The sequence below is a fragment of the Mustela putorius genome, unplaced genomic scaffold, assembly GCF_011764305.1.
Source record: "Mustela putorius furo isolate JIRA1106 unplaced genomic scaffold, ASM1176430v1.1 tig00003834_pilon_pilon_pilon, whole genome shotgun sequence".
Taxonomy (NCBI): Eukaryota; Metazoa; Chordata; class Mammalia; order Carnivora; family Mustelidae; genus Mustela; species Mustela putorius.
This window is the reverse complement of record NW_025421987.1, coordinates 44,623,898-44,645,554: the sequence shown is the minus strand read 5'-3', so window position 1 is coordinate 44,645,554 and position 21,657 is coordinate 44,623,898. Positions and strand designations below refer to the sequence as shown.

Below are 21,657 nucleotides of genomic sequence, written 5' to 3'. Positions count from 1 at the left end.
TTAAAGGCATTGCCCTAATGGAGATTAGCCTGACAGAGAGAGATAAATACTTCATGGGATCACTTATATGTGAAATCAAAAAAAGAAAAGGAAAGAAAGAAAAAAGTCATAATCATAGAAAGAGCGAGTGGAAAAGTGGTTGCCAAGGGCTGGGTAGTGGGGAGAAATGAGGAAAGGTTGGTAAAAGGTACAGACTTTCAGCTGTGAATAAGCCGTAGTGATCTGATGTATAACATGACAACTATAGTTGATAACACTGCATTATTTAATCAAAATTTTCTAAGGGAGTAGAACTTAAATGTTCTCAAAAAAAGGATAAAAATGTCTGGTGATGTATGTGTTAAAAAGGTGGTGGAGATCCTTTCACAATGTATTTATACATCAGATCACGGGGATGTACACTTTATATGTCTTATAATTTTGTCAGTCATGTGAAAAAAAGAGAAAGAGAAAAAAGACAAAGTGACACAAGCATAGCCCTATAGATCAATGAATTAGAATTGAGAGTCCAGAAATAAACCTTTACGTTTGTCATATGACAAGGGTTCCAAGGCACTTCAGTGGGGGAAAGAACAGTCTTTTTAGAGCTTGGAACTAAATATCCATTTGCAAAAGAGTGATGTCGGACTCTTACCTCATACTGTATTATAAAAACTAACTCAAAATGGATCAGAGACCTAAAGGCAAGAGCCACAACTGTAAAACTTTTGGAAGGAAACCTTTATGACTTTCAGTTAAAAAGTGATTTCTTAGATATGACACAAACAATAATAGAAAAATACATTCATTGAACTTCAATATTTAAAACTTTTTTAAAAAACATTAAAACCTACAGAATGAGAGGAAATTTTTACAAATCCTATATATTATAAGGTACTTACATTCAGAATATGTTAAGAACTCTTAAAACTCAACAATAAAGACAGTCTGATAAAAAATGAGTCAAAAGTCTGAATAAACATTTCCTTAAAAACATCCAAATGGCCAGGAAGCACAAGAAAAGATGCTTAACATCCTTAGTCATTAGAGAAATGCAATTCAGTACCATAATAAATACATCACGTTCAAACTAGGATAGCTAGAATAAAAAGACAAACAATAACTAGTGTTGGTGAAGGTATGGGGAAATTAAAACCTTCACACATTGCTGGTAGGATTGTAGAATGGTACAAACCAAAAACGGTTTATATAAATGTGTTTAAAATATTAATCATAGAATGACCATATGACCCAGCAATTCCATTCATAGGTCTGTACCTCAGAAAATTGAAAACACATGTCCACACAAAAACTTCTACACAGATGTTCAAAGCAACATCATTTATAGCCAAAAAGCGCAAACGTTTCAAATGTCCACCATCTGATGAATGAATAAAGAAAATGTCAAGCATGAAAGGCCCCATGTTGTGTGATTCCATTTATGTGAAGTGTTCAGAATAAACACATCTGTTTAGATTTGTTAGAAAGTAGGTAAGTAGTTGTCAGGAGCTTGGGAGGAATGGGAATGAAAGTGATTATTCTTGGGTATAGTGTTTCATTTTGCGGTGATGAACATGTTATAAAATTAGATGACAGTGATGGTTGTACACCTCTGGGAATATACTAACAACCACCAAGTTGTATAATTTAAAGGAATAAATTTCATAATATGTGAAATATATCTCAATAAAGATGTTATTTTTTAAAAAGAATGTGGGCATCTATCTGTGGAATTCTTGGTGAGGTAGCTTTGTTTCCACCATATTTTAAGGAAGGCAGTGAACTCTGACCATAATTTTGCTAAGGACTCCAGAAGACTTCTCATATTTATACATCTATTCCCTGGCTCTCAGAAAGAGAGGGGGAACAGATCAAGTTAAGTCATAGTTGGTGTAAGGGTGAATGGTGTAAGAGCATAGACACTTTAAGGGACCCTCCTACACTAGTTCATTCCCCCTAGGCAGAAAACTTTAAATTAGTCAAATCATTTAGTTGTATTCATATAACATGCTTGCTGCCCTTTTCAATTAAGTTCTTTTTTTTTTTTTTTAGATTTTATTTATTTATTTGACAGAGATCACAAGTAGGCAGAGAGACAGGCGGGGGGGGGCGGGGGGGAGGCAGGCTCCCTGCTGAGCAGAGAGCCTGGTGGGGTTCGAATCCAGGACCCTGGGATCATGACCCGAGCCGAAGGCAGAGGCTTTAACCCACAGAGCCACCCAGGAGCCCCTTCAATGAAGTTCTAATGAGATTTTAAAAATTCATGCTGCCCTTGTTAGGGCTTTTTATTCCTTGCCTTCTGGAATTTGGAAGGGAGAAACCACAAAACCAAGAATTTCTTATTCCAAAATCTCAATCAAATATTATGGGGAAGATGTAGAAATTAGATAAAATCTTCATATCTTGAAAGGTATTGTAGTGAAATTTTTTTAAAAAGATTTTATCCATGTGGGGCGTCTGGGTGGCTCAGTGGGTTATAACATTGTATCAGTGTTATGGAAGCAAAAATGTAGTGGTTCCAGTGTCATTAAAATACTGATATTTTGGGCGCCTGGGTGGCTCAGTGGGTTAAAGCCTCTGCCTTCGGCTCAGGTCATGATCCCAGGGTGCTGGGATCGAGCCCCGCATCAGGCTCTCTGCTCAGCAGGGAGACTGCTTCCTCCTCCTCTCTCTGTCTCTCTCTGTGTGTTTCTCTGCCTACTTGTGATCTCTGTCAAATAAATAAATAAAATCTTTAAAAAAAATAAAATAAAATAAAATACTGATATTTTGAAATACAGTAGTTCAGTGACATGTTTTACTAGTTTTTAAACCAGAGACATTTGTCAAGTTTATGGTACAGGAGCCAACCTGAGAGTTACACAAACTGAAAAACAGTTCTTTTTTGCAAAAAAGAAGTGAAGATGTTTCATTGTTCAACCATGGTACATATAATCTCTCTGGCCTCTATGTTAATTCAGTTTTTATCCACTGATTTAAAAAGTTTCGTTATAGACGTAGCCATGCATCCCTTTAGTCTTTCATGGTATATGTCACTTTAACTACTACTATTGTTTTTGTTAGGTGCTGGGCTAGAACATAGAGGGTTCTTGCTCTCAAGGAGTTCAGAGACTAAAGGGAAGAGAGGAAAAACTGAGGACAATAGAGTAAGGCAGGTATTATCCCAGAAGTCTAGGCAGAGTACAAAGGCAGAAGTATTCTCTTTGGAGTTGGTGCTGTCTGGAAATGCATCATAGGACAGGTAACTTTTGAGCTAAATCTTGAAACATGGAAAGGTACTCAGCATTTAGAGAAGGGAAGGAAATAGAGGACATACGTATGAATTTGGGCAAAGATGCTTCATGAAAATGGGTCTATTGTGTGTTTATGGTTTGAGCTTAAGGTTCTGAATGGTGGGTATAGTGGAATGAGTTTACTGGGGAAGAGAAGGCTGGACCTGTGGGCTGTGGCCAGATCACATTAGCCTGTAGGTAATCGGAAACCACTGCAGAATTTTAAGTAGAAGAATAACAACTTTCTAATTGGATTTCTTTTATTTCACCCTTGCTTTTAAGACTGTACATGTAGCATTCTGTTGCTGAAGTTTGGCGACCTCTGGTGTTGAAGTATTAAAAACAAAGCTGTGAAAACCTCATAGCTTTTCTCAGATGAGTCTTAGCTTTATTTCTTTGAAGAAATAAATCATAATTCCTAATTTGATATTTATCAGTGTCTGGGTACCTATGTAGCTAAATGAATGAGAAAATGTTACAACAAATTTGGATGGGACTGGCTACAAATGAAATGATGGATTTAACCATGCACAGCATACCCAGAGGAATATGGCTGGACTGATACTCTGAGTCTTTGAATGTTTTCACCACCTAACTCCTCATGATCTAGGATGATGGGCCAAAGAAAATGTGTTTTTTTGCAGTAAATGGAAGGGTTTTTTTCTAATAATAAATAACTGAGAATACATAAACTCTTTCCAATGGTGTGATCATTTTTAACATCTCCCCCCTTTTTTAATTGTGTGAACTATCATACTTACAGAAAGTACATACAACATTTTATGTGCAGTTTCATTTCCTTTAAGTCTTTGGAGGAACTCACTTTTGAGGAAATCCATAAATAAGGTTTTGTTTTAGGGTTTTGTTTGTTTGTTTTAAGTATTTCCTTAGTCAAAAAGTTTGGGGAAATGTATTTTTCTATCTTTTAAAATTTAAGGGAACTCTTAAGACTTGATTGTGTCTGAAATGATGAGGTCTGTTTCAAACATTTTTTTATCCATGAAGTGAAAAGTTTTAATTTATATAATTTGAAAGGTTCCATATGTATAATTCGGATGGAGTAAGGTAGAAATACACTCTGCATATAATAAAATCTAATATAAAACATAAAGATATGCTCATGTAGAAATAGGATAATCAGTTTGTTAAATTGTCTTGAATTTATTGTGTTGATTACAGATAGTGATGCATTTAGAATCTTTGCTCTTCATAACCTGTACTCACTTACCTTTAACATTGTTTTCCCCTCAATATTCAATTCTTAATTTCTGTCACCATTGAGCTGTTAATATTACCCAAATCAGGCCATTTTCCACTCTACACATAGTGTGTAGAGAATGTGCTTCGGACTCATTTGCTTTCTAGACTCCTTACATAATTAATCAGCTCTTGTCTTTCCTTCCAGAACCCTTTCCTGAATCACTTGCCCACTCTAGTGCAGGGTAGAACTTTCGCCTCAACATATCTACACTTAAACTTTGTTCTACTGATCTTTGCAGATTTTATAAGTCTCTCTACCCTAGAGTACTATTTAAGATAGAAACTCAGTAAATGTCTTGAATGAATGAATGACTTAAGAGACTGAGCAAAAACCTTTAAATGCCTCTTGATTGTCTTACCTTTGCATTCTTTGCATCTTAAATCATACCTTTGCTTTCTTTTTAAATTTTAATTAAATTATAATGTATTATTTGTTTCAGGGGTACAGGTCTGTGATTCATCAGTCTTACACAATTCACAGCACTCACCATATCGCATATCCTCCCAAGTGTCCATCACCCAGCAGCCCTATCCCTCCCACTCTTCTCTCCTCCAACACCCTCAGTTTGTTTCCTGAGATTGAGTCTGTTACGGTTTGTCTCCCTCTCTGGTTTCATGAGGAATTTGAGAAACAAGACAGAATCATAGGGGAAGGGAGGGAAAAATTAAACAAGATGAAATACTTTGCTTTCTTAAAAACTGTTCATATTGTATATAAAATAATTCTAGTTGTAGGGTTTGGTATAGACTCTTGATACTCTATTTTTTTTTTTTAAGATTGATTTATTTATTTGATCACAAATAGGCAGAGAGGCAGGCAAGAGAGAGAGAGGAAGGGAAGCAGGCTCCCCTCTGAGCAGAGAGCCCAAAGCGGGGCTTGATCCCAGGACCCTGGGATCACGACCTGAGCCGAAGGCAGAGGCTTTAACCCATTGAGCCACCCAGGCGCCTCTAGACTCTGATACTTTTAATGCTAGTCTTAACAAAGCAACAGAAGAAGGATAAACATCTGGTTTTGTTTAGTATAGTAAATGTATCACAAGGTGTAATTTACATAAAATAAAAGTAATTTTTAAAAAATATTTATTTGACAGAGATCACAAGTAGGCAGAGAGGCAAGCAGAGAGAGAGAAGGAAGCAGGCTCCCTGCGGAGCGGAGATCCTGATGTGGGGCTCCATCCCAGGATCCCGGGATCATGACCTGAGCCAAAGGCAGAGGCTTTACCCCACTGAGCAACCCAGGTGCCCCAAAAGCAGTCATTTTAAGTATGCAGTTTAATAAGCCTTGGTAAACATATATAACCACTATCCAGTCAAGATTTAGAACATGTCCACTGCCCCCAAAATTTCCTGTTTACAGCCTGGGGTGAGTAATCATCCCAATGTGCCCAGGACCTGAGGGCTTTTCTAGGATAGCACCAGGCAAACAGGACAGTTGATCATTCTGTTCATGCCCCTTTATAGTTGGTCCCCCATCTTCTGTCTCAGGTGTGACCATTGGTCTGCTTTCTGTCACTACAGATTAGTTTTTCCTATTCTATAATTTCATTTAAATGTATGTTTCTTTTGTATCTGGCTTTTCTAGCTCAACATCTTGTTTTTGAAGTTCATCCATGTTGCCTGTTTATTCCATTTTATGCTGAGTTGTATTCTGTTAACATATCAAGAGGTTTTTTTATCCGTTTACCTGTACATTGATGTTTGGCTTTGGTTTTTAGCTATTACAAGTAAAACTGGTATAAATGTTTGTTTATAAGTCTTTTTACAGGTATATGTTTATATTTCTCTTCAAGAAAGGATTAAGATTAAAGTTGCTAGCCATATGATAACTGTATGTTACCTTTATAAGAATTTACCAAGTTATTTTCAAAGTATTCTACTGGTTTTCACTCCCAACAACATATGAGAGTTCCTGTGTTCTACATCCTTACCAATAAATGGTATTCATAGTAATTTCAAGTATAGTCTTAAAATTACTTTTATCATTAGAAAATGACCCTCTTTATTTTAATTTCCTTGCCCATAAGTCTCCATTTTCTGATAATGTAGATACTCCATCTTTCTAATGATAAGTGTTTGCATGGTATAACTTTCTGCATTTTAACCTATGTGTCTTTATATTTAAAGTTTCTTTCTCACAGACAACATAGACTTACTGTCTTTTTGTAGTCTGGCAATTACTACTTTTTATTTGGACTGTTTAGACCATTTACATTCAATGTAATTATCGCTGTGGTTGAGTTTAAGTATTTTACTTTGATATTTATTTTTCATTCCTTTTTTTTTTCTCCTTTACTGCCACCTTATGGATATAATGAGCCTTTTTTATTTCCCCAATGGGAAGTTTAAGCTATACATCCTTATTGTATTTTTTAAAGTTGTTCCGAAATTGAAAATAGACATGTTAATTTTGTCACAGTCCATAAATAATAATATACCACTTCACATATGAAGTAAGAACCTTGCAACAGTATATTTCTATTTCCCTTTCCTGTCTTTTATGTTACTGTGGTCAGACATTTTTACTTCTATAATACTTTTATAATACTTCGTTGTTTTGCTTTAAGCACTCAGTTTCTTAAGAAATTTAAAAGCAAGGGAGAAATATATGTTTAGCCACATATTTACCATTTTTGGTGGTCTCTATTCCTCTGTATAGATAGGAATGTCCATTTGGAATCCTTTTCTTTGATCCTGAAAGTACTTTCTTATAGTGAAAATCTGGTGACAAACTCTCTTTTGTTTGCTTAATAATGTCTTTTGAAGGTTATTTTCAGCAGATATACAATTTCTTGGTTTCCAGCTTTTTCTTTTCATTCTTTGGAAAGGTCTCTAGTTTCTTCTGGATTGGGTTGTTTCTGATGAGTAGTCAGCTGTTATTCCTGTTGTTAATACACTGTGCATATAATGTGTCTCTTTGTTTTCGGAAAGATTTTTCCTTTATCAGTGGGTTTTACTGTTTGACTGTAACTCTGTATGGTATTTTTTTGTATCGTATTACTTGAGATTCATTGAACTTTTCATTATTTTCATCAAATTTGGAAAAATTTTAGCCACTATTTCTTCAGATAGTTTTTTTTTTTTATTGTTGTTGTTCCCCCCATCCCCCTTCTGAAACTTGAAACTTCTCAAACATGTACATGTGTTTTTCTGGATTTTTTTTTTTTAATGTCCATGCTTCAATTTTTTTCATTTCTTTTTCTTTTTCTTTTTCTTTTTTTTTAAGATGTTTATTTATTTTTGAGAGAGAGAGGGAGAAAGTGCACAAGCATGAGGAGGGGCAGAGGGAGAAGCAGACTCCCTGCTCAACAAGGAGCCTGATGTGGGACTTAGTCCCAGGACCCAAGGATCATGACCTGAACCAAAGGCAGATGCTTAATCAACTGAGCCATCCAGACACCCCTATATTGACCACCTTTAAGCAATTATGCTTTCAAAGTAATTCAGTAACAACATCAGTTTCTGTAACTTGGGCTTTGTAGTAAACTATTCTTGCAGTACATTTGCAACATGGATGGTAGTAGAAGATATTATGCTAAATGAAATAAATCAGTCAGAGAAAGACAAATACTATATTATTCTACTCATGTGGAATTTAAGAAACAAAACTAATGAACATAGGGGGAGGAAAGGAAAAATAGAAAAAGTCAAAAATAGAGGGGAGCAAACCAGAAGAGACTCTTAACTATAAGGGAACAAACTGAGGGTGTCTGGAGGAGAAGTCGGTGAGGGGAGGAATAACTGGTGATGGATATTAAGGAGGGCGCTTGATATAATGAGCACTGGTTGTTAACATGCAACTGATGAATCACTAAATTCTATCCTGAAACTAATAATACACTGTATGTTAAGTAAATTGAATTTAAATTTTAAAAAAATTAGAACAAAATAAAAATAGAAATTCTTGGCAATAAAATTACTTAGAGTATGCAGAGCTATATTATTTGCCCACCATTTAACATTCCAACCAAGATCTTACACACGTGAAATAATCACAACAGACAAAAATATTGCAAAGTTGCATAGTTAGTATTGCAGATATACTTAAGCAAAGTAAGTGTGGGATTTACAGTAAGAATCTATAGTTAAGGAAGCCTGAAAATGATATATCAAAATTACTAAATCATAAGAATTTTTGCAAGAATTTGTAAAATAAGTTTGAGATTTGTTAAACTTTCTAATTTTCTTTAGCTAATCAGATGCTTGCATTTCTTCATATAATTCTTATATTGCCTAAATCTATAATATTAACAGTTCAAGATACTCTTTTTATTAAGTTGAATTACCAGGTATGGGTAGATTTTATTTAAATTATGAAGGGTTTTGTTAAGTCTGTTTCATTTTTTAAACTTAAAATTATAGCCTCGTGATCTTACAAAATCTTAGTATACCCTGCACAATTCAAAAGGATTTAGATTTCCCTTTATGGTAAAATCAGTGGAGTTTACGGAAATGATTTTTTAAATTTTTTTTTTTAATCTTTTCCTTGTTTTTGCTATTAATGTTGGGTAGACCATTTTAAGGAGTCAACTGCACATGCATTTGAATCCCATATTTACAAATGACAAACTGTAGCTTTGAGAAGTCAGTTTACCTCCATCAGCTGTAGTCTTAAGTATAAAATGGGTAATAATGTATTATGAAATTTAAATGTGAAAAGAAAATTGATACACCTCACCCAGAGCTTTTACATACTGAGTGGTCCATAAATGTTTCTTCTCTTTGTTCCCTTTTTCCTCACTGTGGGATCTTTTAAAAGGAGAACTTACATAATTTTGTCGCCACTTACTTATTTCAGATGATGGTCTGTTTGCTCTTTTCATGGTTGATCTCACCATGATCAGAAAGTAAGTCACTTCATGGCCAGATATACTGAACACCTTTATTTACTCTGAACTAATTATGTCATAAGTTACTCACCTCTCTGTTCTTTAAATGTTTACTTTCCTTGGCCTCCATGGTACCATTGTCTGTAGGACTTCTTCCAGTCTCTTGGACTTCTGTCTCAGTTTTCTTTTTAAATTTCCCTTTTCCTGGAGCACCTGGGTGGCTCAGACGTTAGCATCTGCATTCGATTCCGGTCGTGATCCTGGGTCCTGGGATCAAGCCCTGCATCAGGCTCTCTGCTTGGCTGAAAGCCTGCTTCTCCCTCTCCCCATTCCCCCTGCTTGTATTTTTATTCTCGCTGTCTCTTTCTCTGTCAAGTAAATAAGTAAAATCTTCTTTAAAAATTAAAAATTGGGTTTTTTTTCCCACATATTTCTGTCCTGTGGGTCCCCATCTTTAGTACACTTTTCCTTCAGCGTGCTTTACCTGTTATACCCTTCTGCAGCCACCTAGCACCTATACATCAGGTACTACCAGACCTGTTTTTCTACCCTCAAGCCCTCTTCTAAATTCTATACCCATTATTTACCACTTAGTTCTTCTTGATTGTCTTGGATACTATTTCCTCTTCCAGCTCTGTGCCTTCATGCTTAATAGTATCAACATCTTTCACAACTACCAAATTAGAAATAGAAATTGTTCATCTTCCAACCAAGTCCAATAAACAGATTCTTTGATACCATCTCCTAAAATTGGTTTGCCACTGATGAGATTTGAGTTATGTCCTAGTTCTGGCTCTGATTAGTTCTCACCTCTGAAAAGTTGCTCCTTCTAGTCCTCAGTTTTTCTCACCTCTAAAAATGTTTGGACTAGGTCAGAGGTTGGCGACTAGGGCCTAGGAGCCAAATGCACTCTGCTGTTTTTGTAAATAAACTTTTCTTTATAGCTGCATTGTGCCACAGCAGCAGAGTTGAGTAGTGACAGAGGCTCTATGGGCTACAAAGCCTAAAGTATTTACTCTCTGGCAGAAAAAGTTTGCTGACCCCTGTTCTACAGGGTCTTCCTTTTAGTTTCCATCTCTGTTAGCCAGCCTGGAGAGAAACTAGTTTTAAGATTTTTAAAAAATAATAAGAAAAAGAATAGAGAAATGATTATAGCAGTTGAGTATTTGGCAAGGGAAATTAAACATAGAAAATCCTAGGACATTAGAATCTTTGTTTCCCCATCTAATGGTCTTAGACATTCAAGATCATGTGGCTATAAAAGGGATAAAAAGATCTCCATTGCTGCTTCATGGTGACAGTAAGGCATTTGGTTAATTGCTTTTAAATGATCGATAGTGTACAAATCAGTGATTCCGTTTACTGGATAGTACCTAGCTTCTTAAAAGTTACAGATATACATATTTTGAAGGTAGAGGACACAGTCAATTAGAATTATAATTAATAATGATATTTTTATATATATTATATATGATATAATAATAGATATATAATTTGTATCACTGTCAAAGCAGATTATTTCCCATTTTAATAAAAGATTTTCTACATGTACACACTGTGTATATTAAAGGAAGATTCCAAGTATGTAAAAAATGCTTAAATAAAAGTCATAAATATTAAACCTTAATGATACATATGCTGACATGTAGTAATGTCTGCAACTGACTTTGAAATGTATCCCAAAAATAAGGTGGATTGATGTATGGATAGATGGATGGAAACGTGATGAACCAAACGTAGTAAAACATTAATCATGTTTTTAAGATAGTTGTTATAAAGGAGAGGGTTTTCACTTTAAAAAAAAAAGTGCAACTTTTCTTTATATTTGAAATTTTTCATTGTAAAATTTTGGGTAAAGGTTTAGACATGAGTGGCTGTGAGATAGGAATTTAGGGAGAAGATACGGGAGTGAAAGCACACATAATACATAATATACCTTCTTGCTTTCACATTAAATAATTAAAAGTTTTTCGTATGTTAAGCAAACCTTGTGTATAGTGCATGTATTTCTCAGCTGTTTTATTGTGTATTTCACAGATTTACTTCAATTGGGAATATCCTTCTACTGGGAATACTCTTAGGATGTAATAAAAAAAAATAAGAATTATAATATTCACTTCAAAGAGTATCCTGCCTTTTTATTATTATACAGTTTGTAGCTTAAATTATCTCACATAGCCCCTATCAGAAAGTTAAATGGCTGATAAGTGCACGTATTCTCTGTCCATACAGTAAAAGGATGCATTTACTAATGGACATCATACAATTAGCATTTTTTAGCATTCTTACCAACTTGTGGGGAGTTTTGACTGTGTCCTGTGTTAACAAAATACTGAATAAATAGAGGGAAACTGCACAGGAAATACTCATTGATTCAGAAGTGGGCATTTCTTAATTGTTGATTGTGATGTATATCATAATGCCAAAATATGTTAAAATGTGTTCAGTGTAAAGCACAAAAATAAAGCAAATATCTGTGTAATTATCACTCATGTTAAGAATTAGAAGAATTACTTATGCCCCATCCCAGTCACAGTCTCTCTTACATCTTCCTATTAAGCTGAATAATCTATTCTTAATTTTTCCAATGAATATTCCCATGTTTTTTATTAGTTTTACAGTTTTACTATGTATACTAAAATATAGTTTAGTCTTGCCTGTTTTTAAGCTTTATATAAGGCGCTCTTACGGTATGTTTTCATTGTTGAGAAAACTCACCATTTTGTGAGATTTATCAGAAGGTATGTGTAGCTCTGCTTCATTCATTTTCATTATTAGTGTACCACTTTATGACTATACTACGGTTTATTTACTAATTCTACTTTTGGATTTTTGCTTGTGCCCGTGGTATTTTATTATGAACAGTGTTGCTTTGGGTGTATAAAAAGTTTCTCTAGGCTAGAGTGTAACCTTAAAGTGGAATTACTAAGTTGTAGGGTCATTGAAGGTATGCGTTATGTACTTATTTATTCATGTCATTGCTCTTGGGTTTTTTTGTTCAGCAGTTAAAAGGATCCAGTGGGATTGCATTTGGGGGGCAGAATTATTGTTTAGCTCACTCTGCCTTTTTCACTCCTCCCCGCTTTGCCAGTACATACAAAAACACACACAGACAGAGACACAGATGCACACACACATAACCTTCATCAAGGGGTAAAATAGGATATAAATGTTTGCTTTATTATTTAAAAATAAAAATTAAGATTCCTTTTTAGCCTTCATATTTTAAGTGTGAATAGTTCCTGATTTACAAGTATTTGATATCTACAGCTGCAAAGGCCAGAGACTTCCCTTCCCAGTACTAGATAATACCTTGCTCCTCTCTAAAAAGCTGTACTTCTGCTACAAGGAAGGGAGGATATATAACTAGATATGTGTTTCCAGTGCCCAAAAATAAGCTCTCCACAGAATAATGTATTATAATTTAGATTATTTTTATACTTTTTTTTTTCTTTTCAATAACCTCAGGGGTTTGCTCAGAAATTATCTTTTAGGAATTAAAGGTCAGTTTTTAGTTAACTGGATTTCTTTTGGGCTTTTATTGACAAATAATACTATAGCTCAGAATGTCCTTTCCACTTATCTTACTTAAACTTTATGCACTCAGATATTTAAATAATTATGAAAGATGTAATTGGCATATAACAAAGTGCATGTTTTTAAAGTATACAGTTTGGGAAGTTTTGACATATGTATGCACACATGAAACTATCAAGATAATGAACATTTTCCTCACCCCAGTAATTTCCTAGTGCTCTTTGTAATACTTCTCTCCAGCCTTTCACAATCATGGCTTTTCTTTCTGTTGTTGTAAACAAAATTTTCTAGAATTCCCTATGAGTGAAATTATACAGTAGGTACTCTTTTTGGTCTGGCTTCTTTTATTGGGTATAATTACTTGTAGATTCAGCCATGTTCTTTTTTTGTTACTGAGTAGCATTCCATCATATGGATATACCACCATTTGTTTATTCATTCATCTGTCATGGACATTTGAGTTGTTTCTGCTTTTTGGCACCTGCAAAATAGATGTTATGCACATTTGTGTAAAAGTTTTTGTATGAACATATGCTTTCATTTCTCTTGGGTAAATACTTAGGAGTGGGAGTGATGGATATATGGTAAGTATATGTTTAACTCTTTAACATACTGCCGAAGTTTTTTCTAAGGTGCCATACAATTTTACATTTCCACTAGCAGTGGATGAGAGCCTCAATTGCTCTGCATCCTCACCAAAACTTGGTATACACAATCTTTTTTTTAACTTTACTCTTCTGAGTTAGATATGTAGGTGGTATCTTAACAGTTTTAACTGGCACTTCCCTGATGATAATGATGTTGAGTATTTTTTCATGTGCTTATTTACTATGTAAATAAGGGTAAACTGTCTTTACTTTACTTGGGTAAAGTGTCTGGTTGTATCTTTTGCCCATTTGGGGGGAGGGGTATTTGTCTTTTTGTTTTTGAATTATAGGACTCTTGTATATTCTAGGTAGAAGTCCTTTGCAGAATGTATGTTTTACAAGCATTTTCTTTCAGTTGGTAGCTTGCCTTTTTATTTTCTTAAGAGTATCTTTTGAAGAACAAAACTCTTAAATCTTGATTAAGTTCTGGTTTTAATGAAATCTAGAGAATTAGAACAACAAAAAAAAGCAAACACACACACACACACAAACCCTGCAGTTCTTACTTTGCCCTGATTATTCACTGGTTGCCACCACAAATCAAGTACTTACTACATTACACTCCTTCTTTGCCACTCTATTTGAATTGTCAATGGCCAAATATTTTAACAAATTTGTTTTATACCAGGCTTTAGAATCATAAAGACAAGTAGTGATGTATGTCATCTTTCTCCAAAGTCCTTATTTTTAGTAATTAGTATTTCTTCCCGTCCCGTCATCTGTTTTGTGCATTTAGTTCTGTATGCTTTCCTTTGTCCAGCCCATACTATGTCAGAGGCAGTGAAGTGCTCAGTGTATTTTTATCTTGTATTACAGTTACACTTTTTCCCACACACTAACATCTAAGTTCATTATAACAAAAAATCTCTGGCTCTTTGTATTCTCCATATGTCATCGCATAGTTTCTTGTACACAGGGAACAATCACTAAATATTCATTGATTGAATGGAATTATTGATGACAGTATCTGAGTAAGGTTCTCCTGATTAATTTATTGATAATAAACCCTTTGGCTATACTTTACTAAATGCAGTAGATGGTTTTTCTTGATAGAACGATGTTTGATTTTTACTTGAATGTTTTTAAGTGATCTTTTTGTATAACCCTGGTTTAACATGATTATCATAAAAGTCTGTGTAGGGTAATACAGCATAGGATCTATAGTCAGTTAAAAATCTTTTGCAAAGTCTGCTCTGTTTAATGAATAATATATTTCATGACTTTGGAATTCTTTTTTCCAATGAAACCAGTACATTAAAACATAAAGATTGTATTTGAATGTATATAGGAAAATACGGCAATAACTTGGCTTTCTCTGTCTAGGTCCTGGGAACACCAACAAGGGAGCAAATTAGAGAAATGAACCCAAACTACACAGAATTCAAATTCCCTCAAATTAAGGCGCATCCTTGGACTAAGGTGAGTCAAAATGAGTTTTTTTAGCACATTAACCAATAGTTAACTTAAACTTTCATTGTTTTTAAACTAAACTATTTTGGTACTAGATAGCTCCCTGAGTACAAAGTACATAGCAGTTCTGCATGTAAAGATAGTTGGGTAGTTATACTTTAGTGTTTCAATGACTGTATACTTTTTGTCCCCATTGATTTTCTGTAGGCAGTTTTCAGCCTGGGGTTTTATTTGTAGGTTGAGGACAGTGTACCTATACCATTAAAATACAGAATTTCATTAGGTATAATATCTTATATATAAATAATGACTGCATAAAACTCAAAAGTCAGTTTCTTTAACAGAGGTACTTGCTCAATATCAGGTAGCATATGAAAACATGTATTTCATATATTTTCTTAATTCATTTTTGAAACTGTTTATAGGCCTTATGATACTATGTGTTTTTCTTCTTTTGATTGCTTTCCTTTTGGTATTTCCAGAGGGAAATAAAAAGATTTGATCTTATTGGAGTATACATTGAAAGCATTGATATGTTAATGGGATGTCATTAGCCATTGGATAGCCTAACCGATTCTTAGAGCATAGATGGAACCAGTTTGAAGTACTAATTTACAAAAAAGCTTTATTTTTTTGCTTTGATGCATGATTGAAGTGATTTAAGATAGATTTTATTAAAAAATTTTTTCATTTCAGTTTAACTTGTGACATTAAAGGCAGGAAAAAAAATCTCATTAGGGCTTATTGCTAGATTGAATCTCTAGCATCCTTATTCTACAGTTTAAGAAACTCTGGTCAAAGATACCAAGTGACTTACTCAAGATTACATAGGTGGCCATGACAAAGCCAGGACTAAACTTTTACTCATGTTTGTGTGTGTGTGTGTGTGTGTGTGTAATGCCAGACTTAAAGTTATACACCATGCACCTCCTCTCATGTTTACTTAAATTTCATTATGTATTTTTGTGAGTTAATAAAGTTCAGCTCTTCTGTAGTTCAATCAGAGATTTTCTGTACTTAAAAATGTACATATAGCAGTTTGTTTTGAGCAGGGATAGGTTTATTTAATTGTTTATAGACCTTTTATAATAAGAGGTGACATAATTTAGAGCTACAAATGAAATAATTTATATTCCCAAATTCAAAGTAAGTCTTTCTTTCTCTGAATTGTATTATGATTCTAGTTACTTTCCTTCAAGTTCTCACAATCTTATCTCTCTTCATTGCAGAAGATCTTTTTATTACTAATTACTTACTTATATCAGAATTTGGTATTGGTGTTTTAGTGCCAGAATTAGAGGTTAGCTTTCACTGACCATGATGTTGCCTTCCCTGCCACACTTAAAATTTATAGTAAACGCTGAATGTTCTGAGATAAACCATTCTTTGATCTTTACACCTAAAGTTTATTTTGAATCTTGGTCAGAAAATATTTGGGGTCTTTCACCTTGCCCTTAACTCAGAGAGTCCTAGGTGGCCAATAGGATTTAAAGGCTGAATTGCAGTTTGAATCCAGTGAATTTATTATTAAAGTGTTTACAAGTGATTTGTAGTATACTATGATTTCAGTCATGTTAAAGAAAAACAAAAAAAAAAACAAAGACAGTTCTGTATAATGAATAAATCCAGGGAAATATTCCAAAATGCTAATGGTAGTTTGGTTGAGAAAAGTATAGGTGATTTTATTTTCTTTGTTTTGCATTTCCATATTTTCATTAATAAGCATGTCATTTTTATGAAAAAAGAAAAATAAAGCTCTTTTTGGTGTAATCTAAGTATTCCTCACATGCTATCCTTGATATAGAGTATCTGACCAATATAATGCTGAAGTTGAAGTTATGAAATTTTATTTAACAGTCCCTATCATTTTTTTTTTTAATCAAGACTACTACTAATATTAGTATGTGGCATATTCGGCATTTCTTCCCCCTCCCCCCTTGGATTATATCTTTTCAAGTATTAGCCAGGATGGAATGTGAGGAATGGTAGATTATAATTAAAGAGTAGTCAACAGAAGATGTGTGGTCAGTTTGTCTGCTTTACATCTTCCTTTGCTCCTGTGGATTCTTGATGTTTTATATCTTACACTAATGCTCTTTAAACTTGAATAATCTATACAAATCCCTTTTATTTGTTTGTTTTATTTAGGCTTCCATTTCTATTTCATGTGTAGGATGATGACTCCATTCTCCCACCTATTTTGTCTGTTGAAAGTACTATGAACTCTCCATTTATATAGTGTGCCTTGACATAATTTGATTTTATTATGTAATAAGCACACTTGTATTAATTTCTCATTGGTGTACACAACTAGATTGATGTTTTTATGGTTGTAAACACAAAACCAAATTCAGACAAAAATTCCACGGCACTGTTCTGCCATCTGGATGAATCCAAATGATCCAAAATATGCTAATACTGATTTTCAAAATAGGTTATTATCAAAATGAAAAGACAAAATTTTAAATTTCTAGAAGGAACACAATCCCTTCTCCCCTCTGTTATGATCGTGAACACCAACTTGAGAAGTACTCTGTTATGTTAGGCAGCCAATAAAGGGGTTGTTTGGGTTTTTTTTAAAGAAATGCATAATATTGTTCTCTAAAGAAAAGAGCTTGTTGCTCTTTGAGAGCAGGTAAACAAAGTCTGGAAACAAAAGCTATTTTGCCTTTATTTTAGTCTTCTGATAGAATCCACTTTAGCCCTATTTCCTAAAGCTATGAACATGTGAACCCTGCTTTTCTGTGCTGCAGTGTAATACAGCTATATCCCTAAGGATTAGAAGCTGGTGTACTAAAAACGTAGACAGCCATAAAGATCAAGAGAGAAGATACCTTCCATGGAAACACTGAGGTGAAGGGATTTAGATGTTTAAGAAAGATAGCAAACAGAAGAGCTAAACAGTTGATGAGATGAACCATACTATGTCAAGATTCTTGAGAGTTTAGAAATCCAGTAAGTTGCCCTTAGCTAGTACTTAATAGCCAGAGTAATCTAATTCATTGTTATATCATTTATGCTTTAAGTAGGAAAGGAAATTGGTACTAATGTTTTGAAACAGGGACCATTACTGGATTGAGGACAGGAAGATAAAGACCTCCTACATTGGTGTACACTGTAAAGAATAAAAAGCCAGATAGCGAAAAACAAATGATACCACGGAAATTTGAGAATTAAATAGAGATGGAGGTTCATTAGCAGGAGAGGAAGCTTAAATTCTGCATTTAGTATATGGAGGTGTGATTAAATGACAGTCTGGTATGAAGTATGAAGTGAGGATCTAGTTTGAGTACTGCTTCTACTCTTCGTGCCTCAAATTTTTTCTTTTGTACATAGCAATTAGCTTTTGTGTTTTCTGATTCTTTGAAAATAGTAATATACTGTTTTCAACATTTCAATCGATTTCCCTTATTTAAAATAAAGGAATATTTTATTATTTTATTTCTAAATAAATACAAAGATCCTACCTCCATTATAGTTCTTTGATTTGTCCTCTTTATCGCCACTTCCCTGACTCTAGGCCATCATTGTATCATAGAATTTTTAAAACAACCTCCTAACCAGTTTCCCTTTTTCAGTTTCATATCTTTATAGTCCTCATTGCTCTCAAAGTTAGTTTTCTTAAAAGCACATGTGATACTATCACTCCTACTTAAAAATCTTCTTTGTTTACTTATTGCCTTTAGGAAAATCTGACATAATATGCATCTAAGGACAAGGATGACCATATGTCCCACTTTATGCTTGTTCAGAGTAATTGTTAATTGAATGCCCCTTCATTCTCAAAAATGTCCCATTTTGGATGACATATTATATAGTCATTGTGTCACTTATTGTTTCTATCTTTTCTTTCCAGAGAAACAGGAGGTTTATTCTTATCCTGTTCCTCACCTTCCTAACCTCTGATTGTTCCCCAGAGAAGCCATATATGTTTCTATCTCTTTTACTAATGTCTTCTTTTTCACACTTAAAATGATCTTCTTCTCTGCTTACCAAATCTTAACCTTTTCTCAAGACCTCAAATCTTAGTTCTCCCATGAAATATTTTCTAATTATCTAAGCTCTCCATGATTAATTCCCACCAGATGACTCTTAAAATACCTTCCAAGTCATGCCACATGCATTATAGCATTTCCTAATTTCTTTTTCATAGTGGTTATAATGGGATGGATATCAGTTACTTCAAAATGTTTGTTACTAAGTTTTTGGCATACACAATAAGTTTATTTAATAGCTAAATGAATATGGGATATGTGAAACCATGGATTATTATTTAAGTATCCTAGAAACCAGTATCCACAAGCCAGTCCTTATATACCCAATTTCTTAGAACACTGTCCACATACTTGAAAATTAATGAATTTAGTACTGTTTACAACTAGCTAAGAGAAATTAGAAAATTGAGGTTGAGGTCATTTCAGTTGTTAAGGTACCAGACTAGACTGGACAGATTATGTTTATTATTCTCTGTGTTTAAAACTAAACATAAAACTGTGCTATACTTGTGTATTTTTTCCTACTAATTTTTTAAGACTTTCTTTATAATCTTACCTTTTTTTCTGAGCCTTCGAGTACAATATTTTTCACTTGGTAAACGTTGTGTTTCAATTTTACATATTTATACTTTTAAAAATGCCCTCAGGGCAGCTGGTGGCTCAGTCGGTTGATCTTAGTGATCTCATGGGTTGTAAGATAGAGCCCTGCATTGGACTCCATGCTCAGCAGGGAATCTGTTTGAAGATTCTCTTTCTCTCAAATAAATAAGTCTTTAAAAACTTTTTTTTAAAATAAAAATGCCTTCGGAGGGGTCGAAAGAGCCCAAAACAAAAATTGTCAGACTTCTTTTTTGTGGGTAAACTCGATGAGCCTTTTTTGGTTTTGCTTACATGTACTTCAGAAAGCATAAAACTATGTTGGGACTTCTACTGGTTCCCAAGATTGTACTCATCTGTTTTGTTCCATTGCTTAGGTAAATTAGTTTCTATATTATTACTTAACTTACCTCTGCCCTGAACATTCTACTAATCCATTATCACTTGTCTCATTAAATACACTATATTCTCTAATGAATTTTCCACCTACATCTTTATTAGTGTTAGAATAATCACTTTTCCATGTCTAACATTTATTTTCCTATGTGAGTAGATTTCCTCACTTTCCTAGTTGCACTGGCTACACTCCCCATTTCTTTGCTGGAAACTATGCACTTTAAAATCTAGCCATTAGGGTGGCCAATCCCCGTGTAAGAGAAATAATGTAAAAAAGAATGCTTAGGCATAAGTTTCCAGGTCACTTGTGGGGAGCAGAGGGATAGGGTTGGGGGTGGATTAAAAAAGCAAAAGAAAAAAAGCGAAAGTCTACTTTCTTAAAATCTGTATCTCCTATGTACCCAGCACTGTGCCAGATACTCAGATACTATAAAGGACGCAGAAGTACACTATATAGCCCTTGTTTTTGAAAAGCTTACAGGTGATATAACTGACTTAGTCGAAGCAAGTATTCAGTAATATAACATATAACTACATACTTGATTGTGTGCTGTAAGTATTCAAGTGTTTCACATGCTGTAGGTATAAGTCAGATCTCCAGCGGGGGTGGTGGAATTAGAAAGGAAGCCTCTTAAAGATGAAGAAGGACTAGGTGGGGTGGGCTGTTGAAAGAGGATTTAGATTTGCTTAGATGTTGGTAAGGTCAGGAATTGTTGTAGCCCAGAGGACTGTCCCTTAAGATGAGGAGGTGTGGGTGAAAGAAAATGTTCTACTTTCCTAAGAAGGTCAGTCTGACCATAAGAGATTAAATTGAGTAAGTGGACATTTGGTAAATCATACTTTTATGTAAGCCTGCAGTACTGTTTTATCAGTGAATGAAGTCATAGGAAAAAATTACATTGCATAGTTAAATGTTGATAGCAACACATGTATTATTTACGTGTAATAGAGCTCAGAAAAACTCAGTAAGCCTTTTAATAAGTACAGGTGAAATTTATTGAATGTTGGCTCTGTTGTGACTAAGGCAGGGATGTTTGTGCCTCTTATGAATTATGTACCATATATCAGCTCTTTAGTAGACTTAAGTTCTTTCTGTATCTACTTAATCTGGGTAATTAACATAACTATTCAACAAATCCATGGCATCATCTCACTTTTAATCCTTATTAGGTCTACAAATTGCAAATAATTTTAGATGATTAATAGATTACTTGAGAGCCAGCATTGGGGTTGCTCCTTAGAAGTTCATGGTTTATCAGTTTTTAACACTGGGTGCTTGTGTGTTTTGTGTATAACCAGAGAACGGTGTCTGGGGTGTACATTTATCACAGTGAAATCTAGGAAGAAGGAGCTGCTCAGAACAGGCACAGCACTTGTTCTGTGTTCTGCGTGGATTATCATTGCCCATAGACATTTCTACATTGCTCTGGTTGGCTGTTTAATACAGTAGAATTGTTGAGAGCTGATGCTGTGGCAATCAGCTGTAGGCCTTGATATCGTATATATGACTGCTTATAAATGGTAATTTTAAAAGGCCTAAGATTCATTCGCAACAGTTAGCTCCAGATTGAAATTTGATATTTGAGAGCTAAAGTCTATCCTAGGCCATGTAAGGGAAAAATTGCCTCTGTCATTTTTGAGTTATCCAAATGCAAATTTATTTTGAATAATTCTTCATTTAAGGACTCATTTGCATTTGTTCGATACCACAGAGACTTTCTTTTTGAAAAATGAA

At 34.3% G+C, this 21,657-nt stretch overlaps 1 protein-coding gene across 3 annotated transcripts in view; it reads left to right on the top strand.

Moving 5' to 3' along the window:
- The window catches only part of GSK3B (glycogen synthase kinase 3 beta), a 214,735-nt gene that overhangs the window by 155,602 nt on the left and 37,476 nt on the right, over positions 1-21,657 (top strand). For all 3 annotated transcript variants that reach the window (XM_004772792.3, XM_004772791.3, XM_013046044.2), the window contains exon 8: positions 14,848-14,943. In XM_004772792.3, coding sequence (XP_004772849.1) covers positions 14,848-14,943 — 96 coding nt within the window. The remainder of the gene's footprint in view (positions 1-14,847; positions 14,944-21,657) is intronic.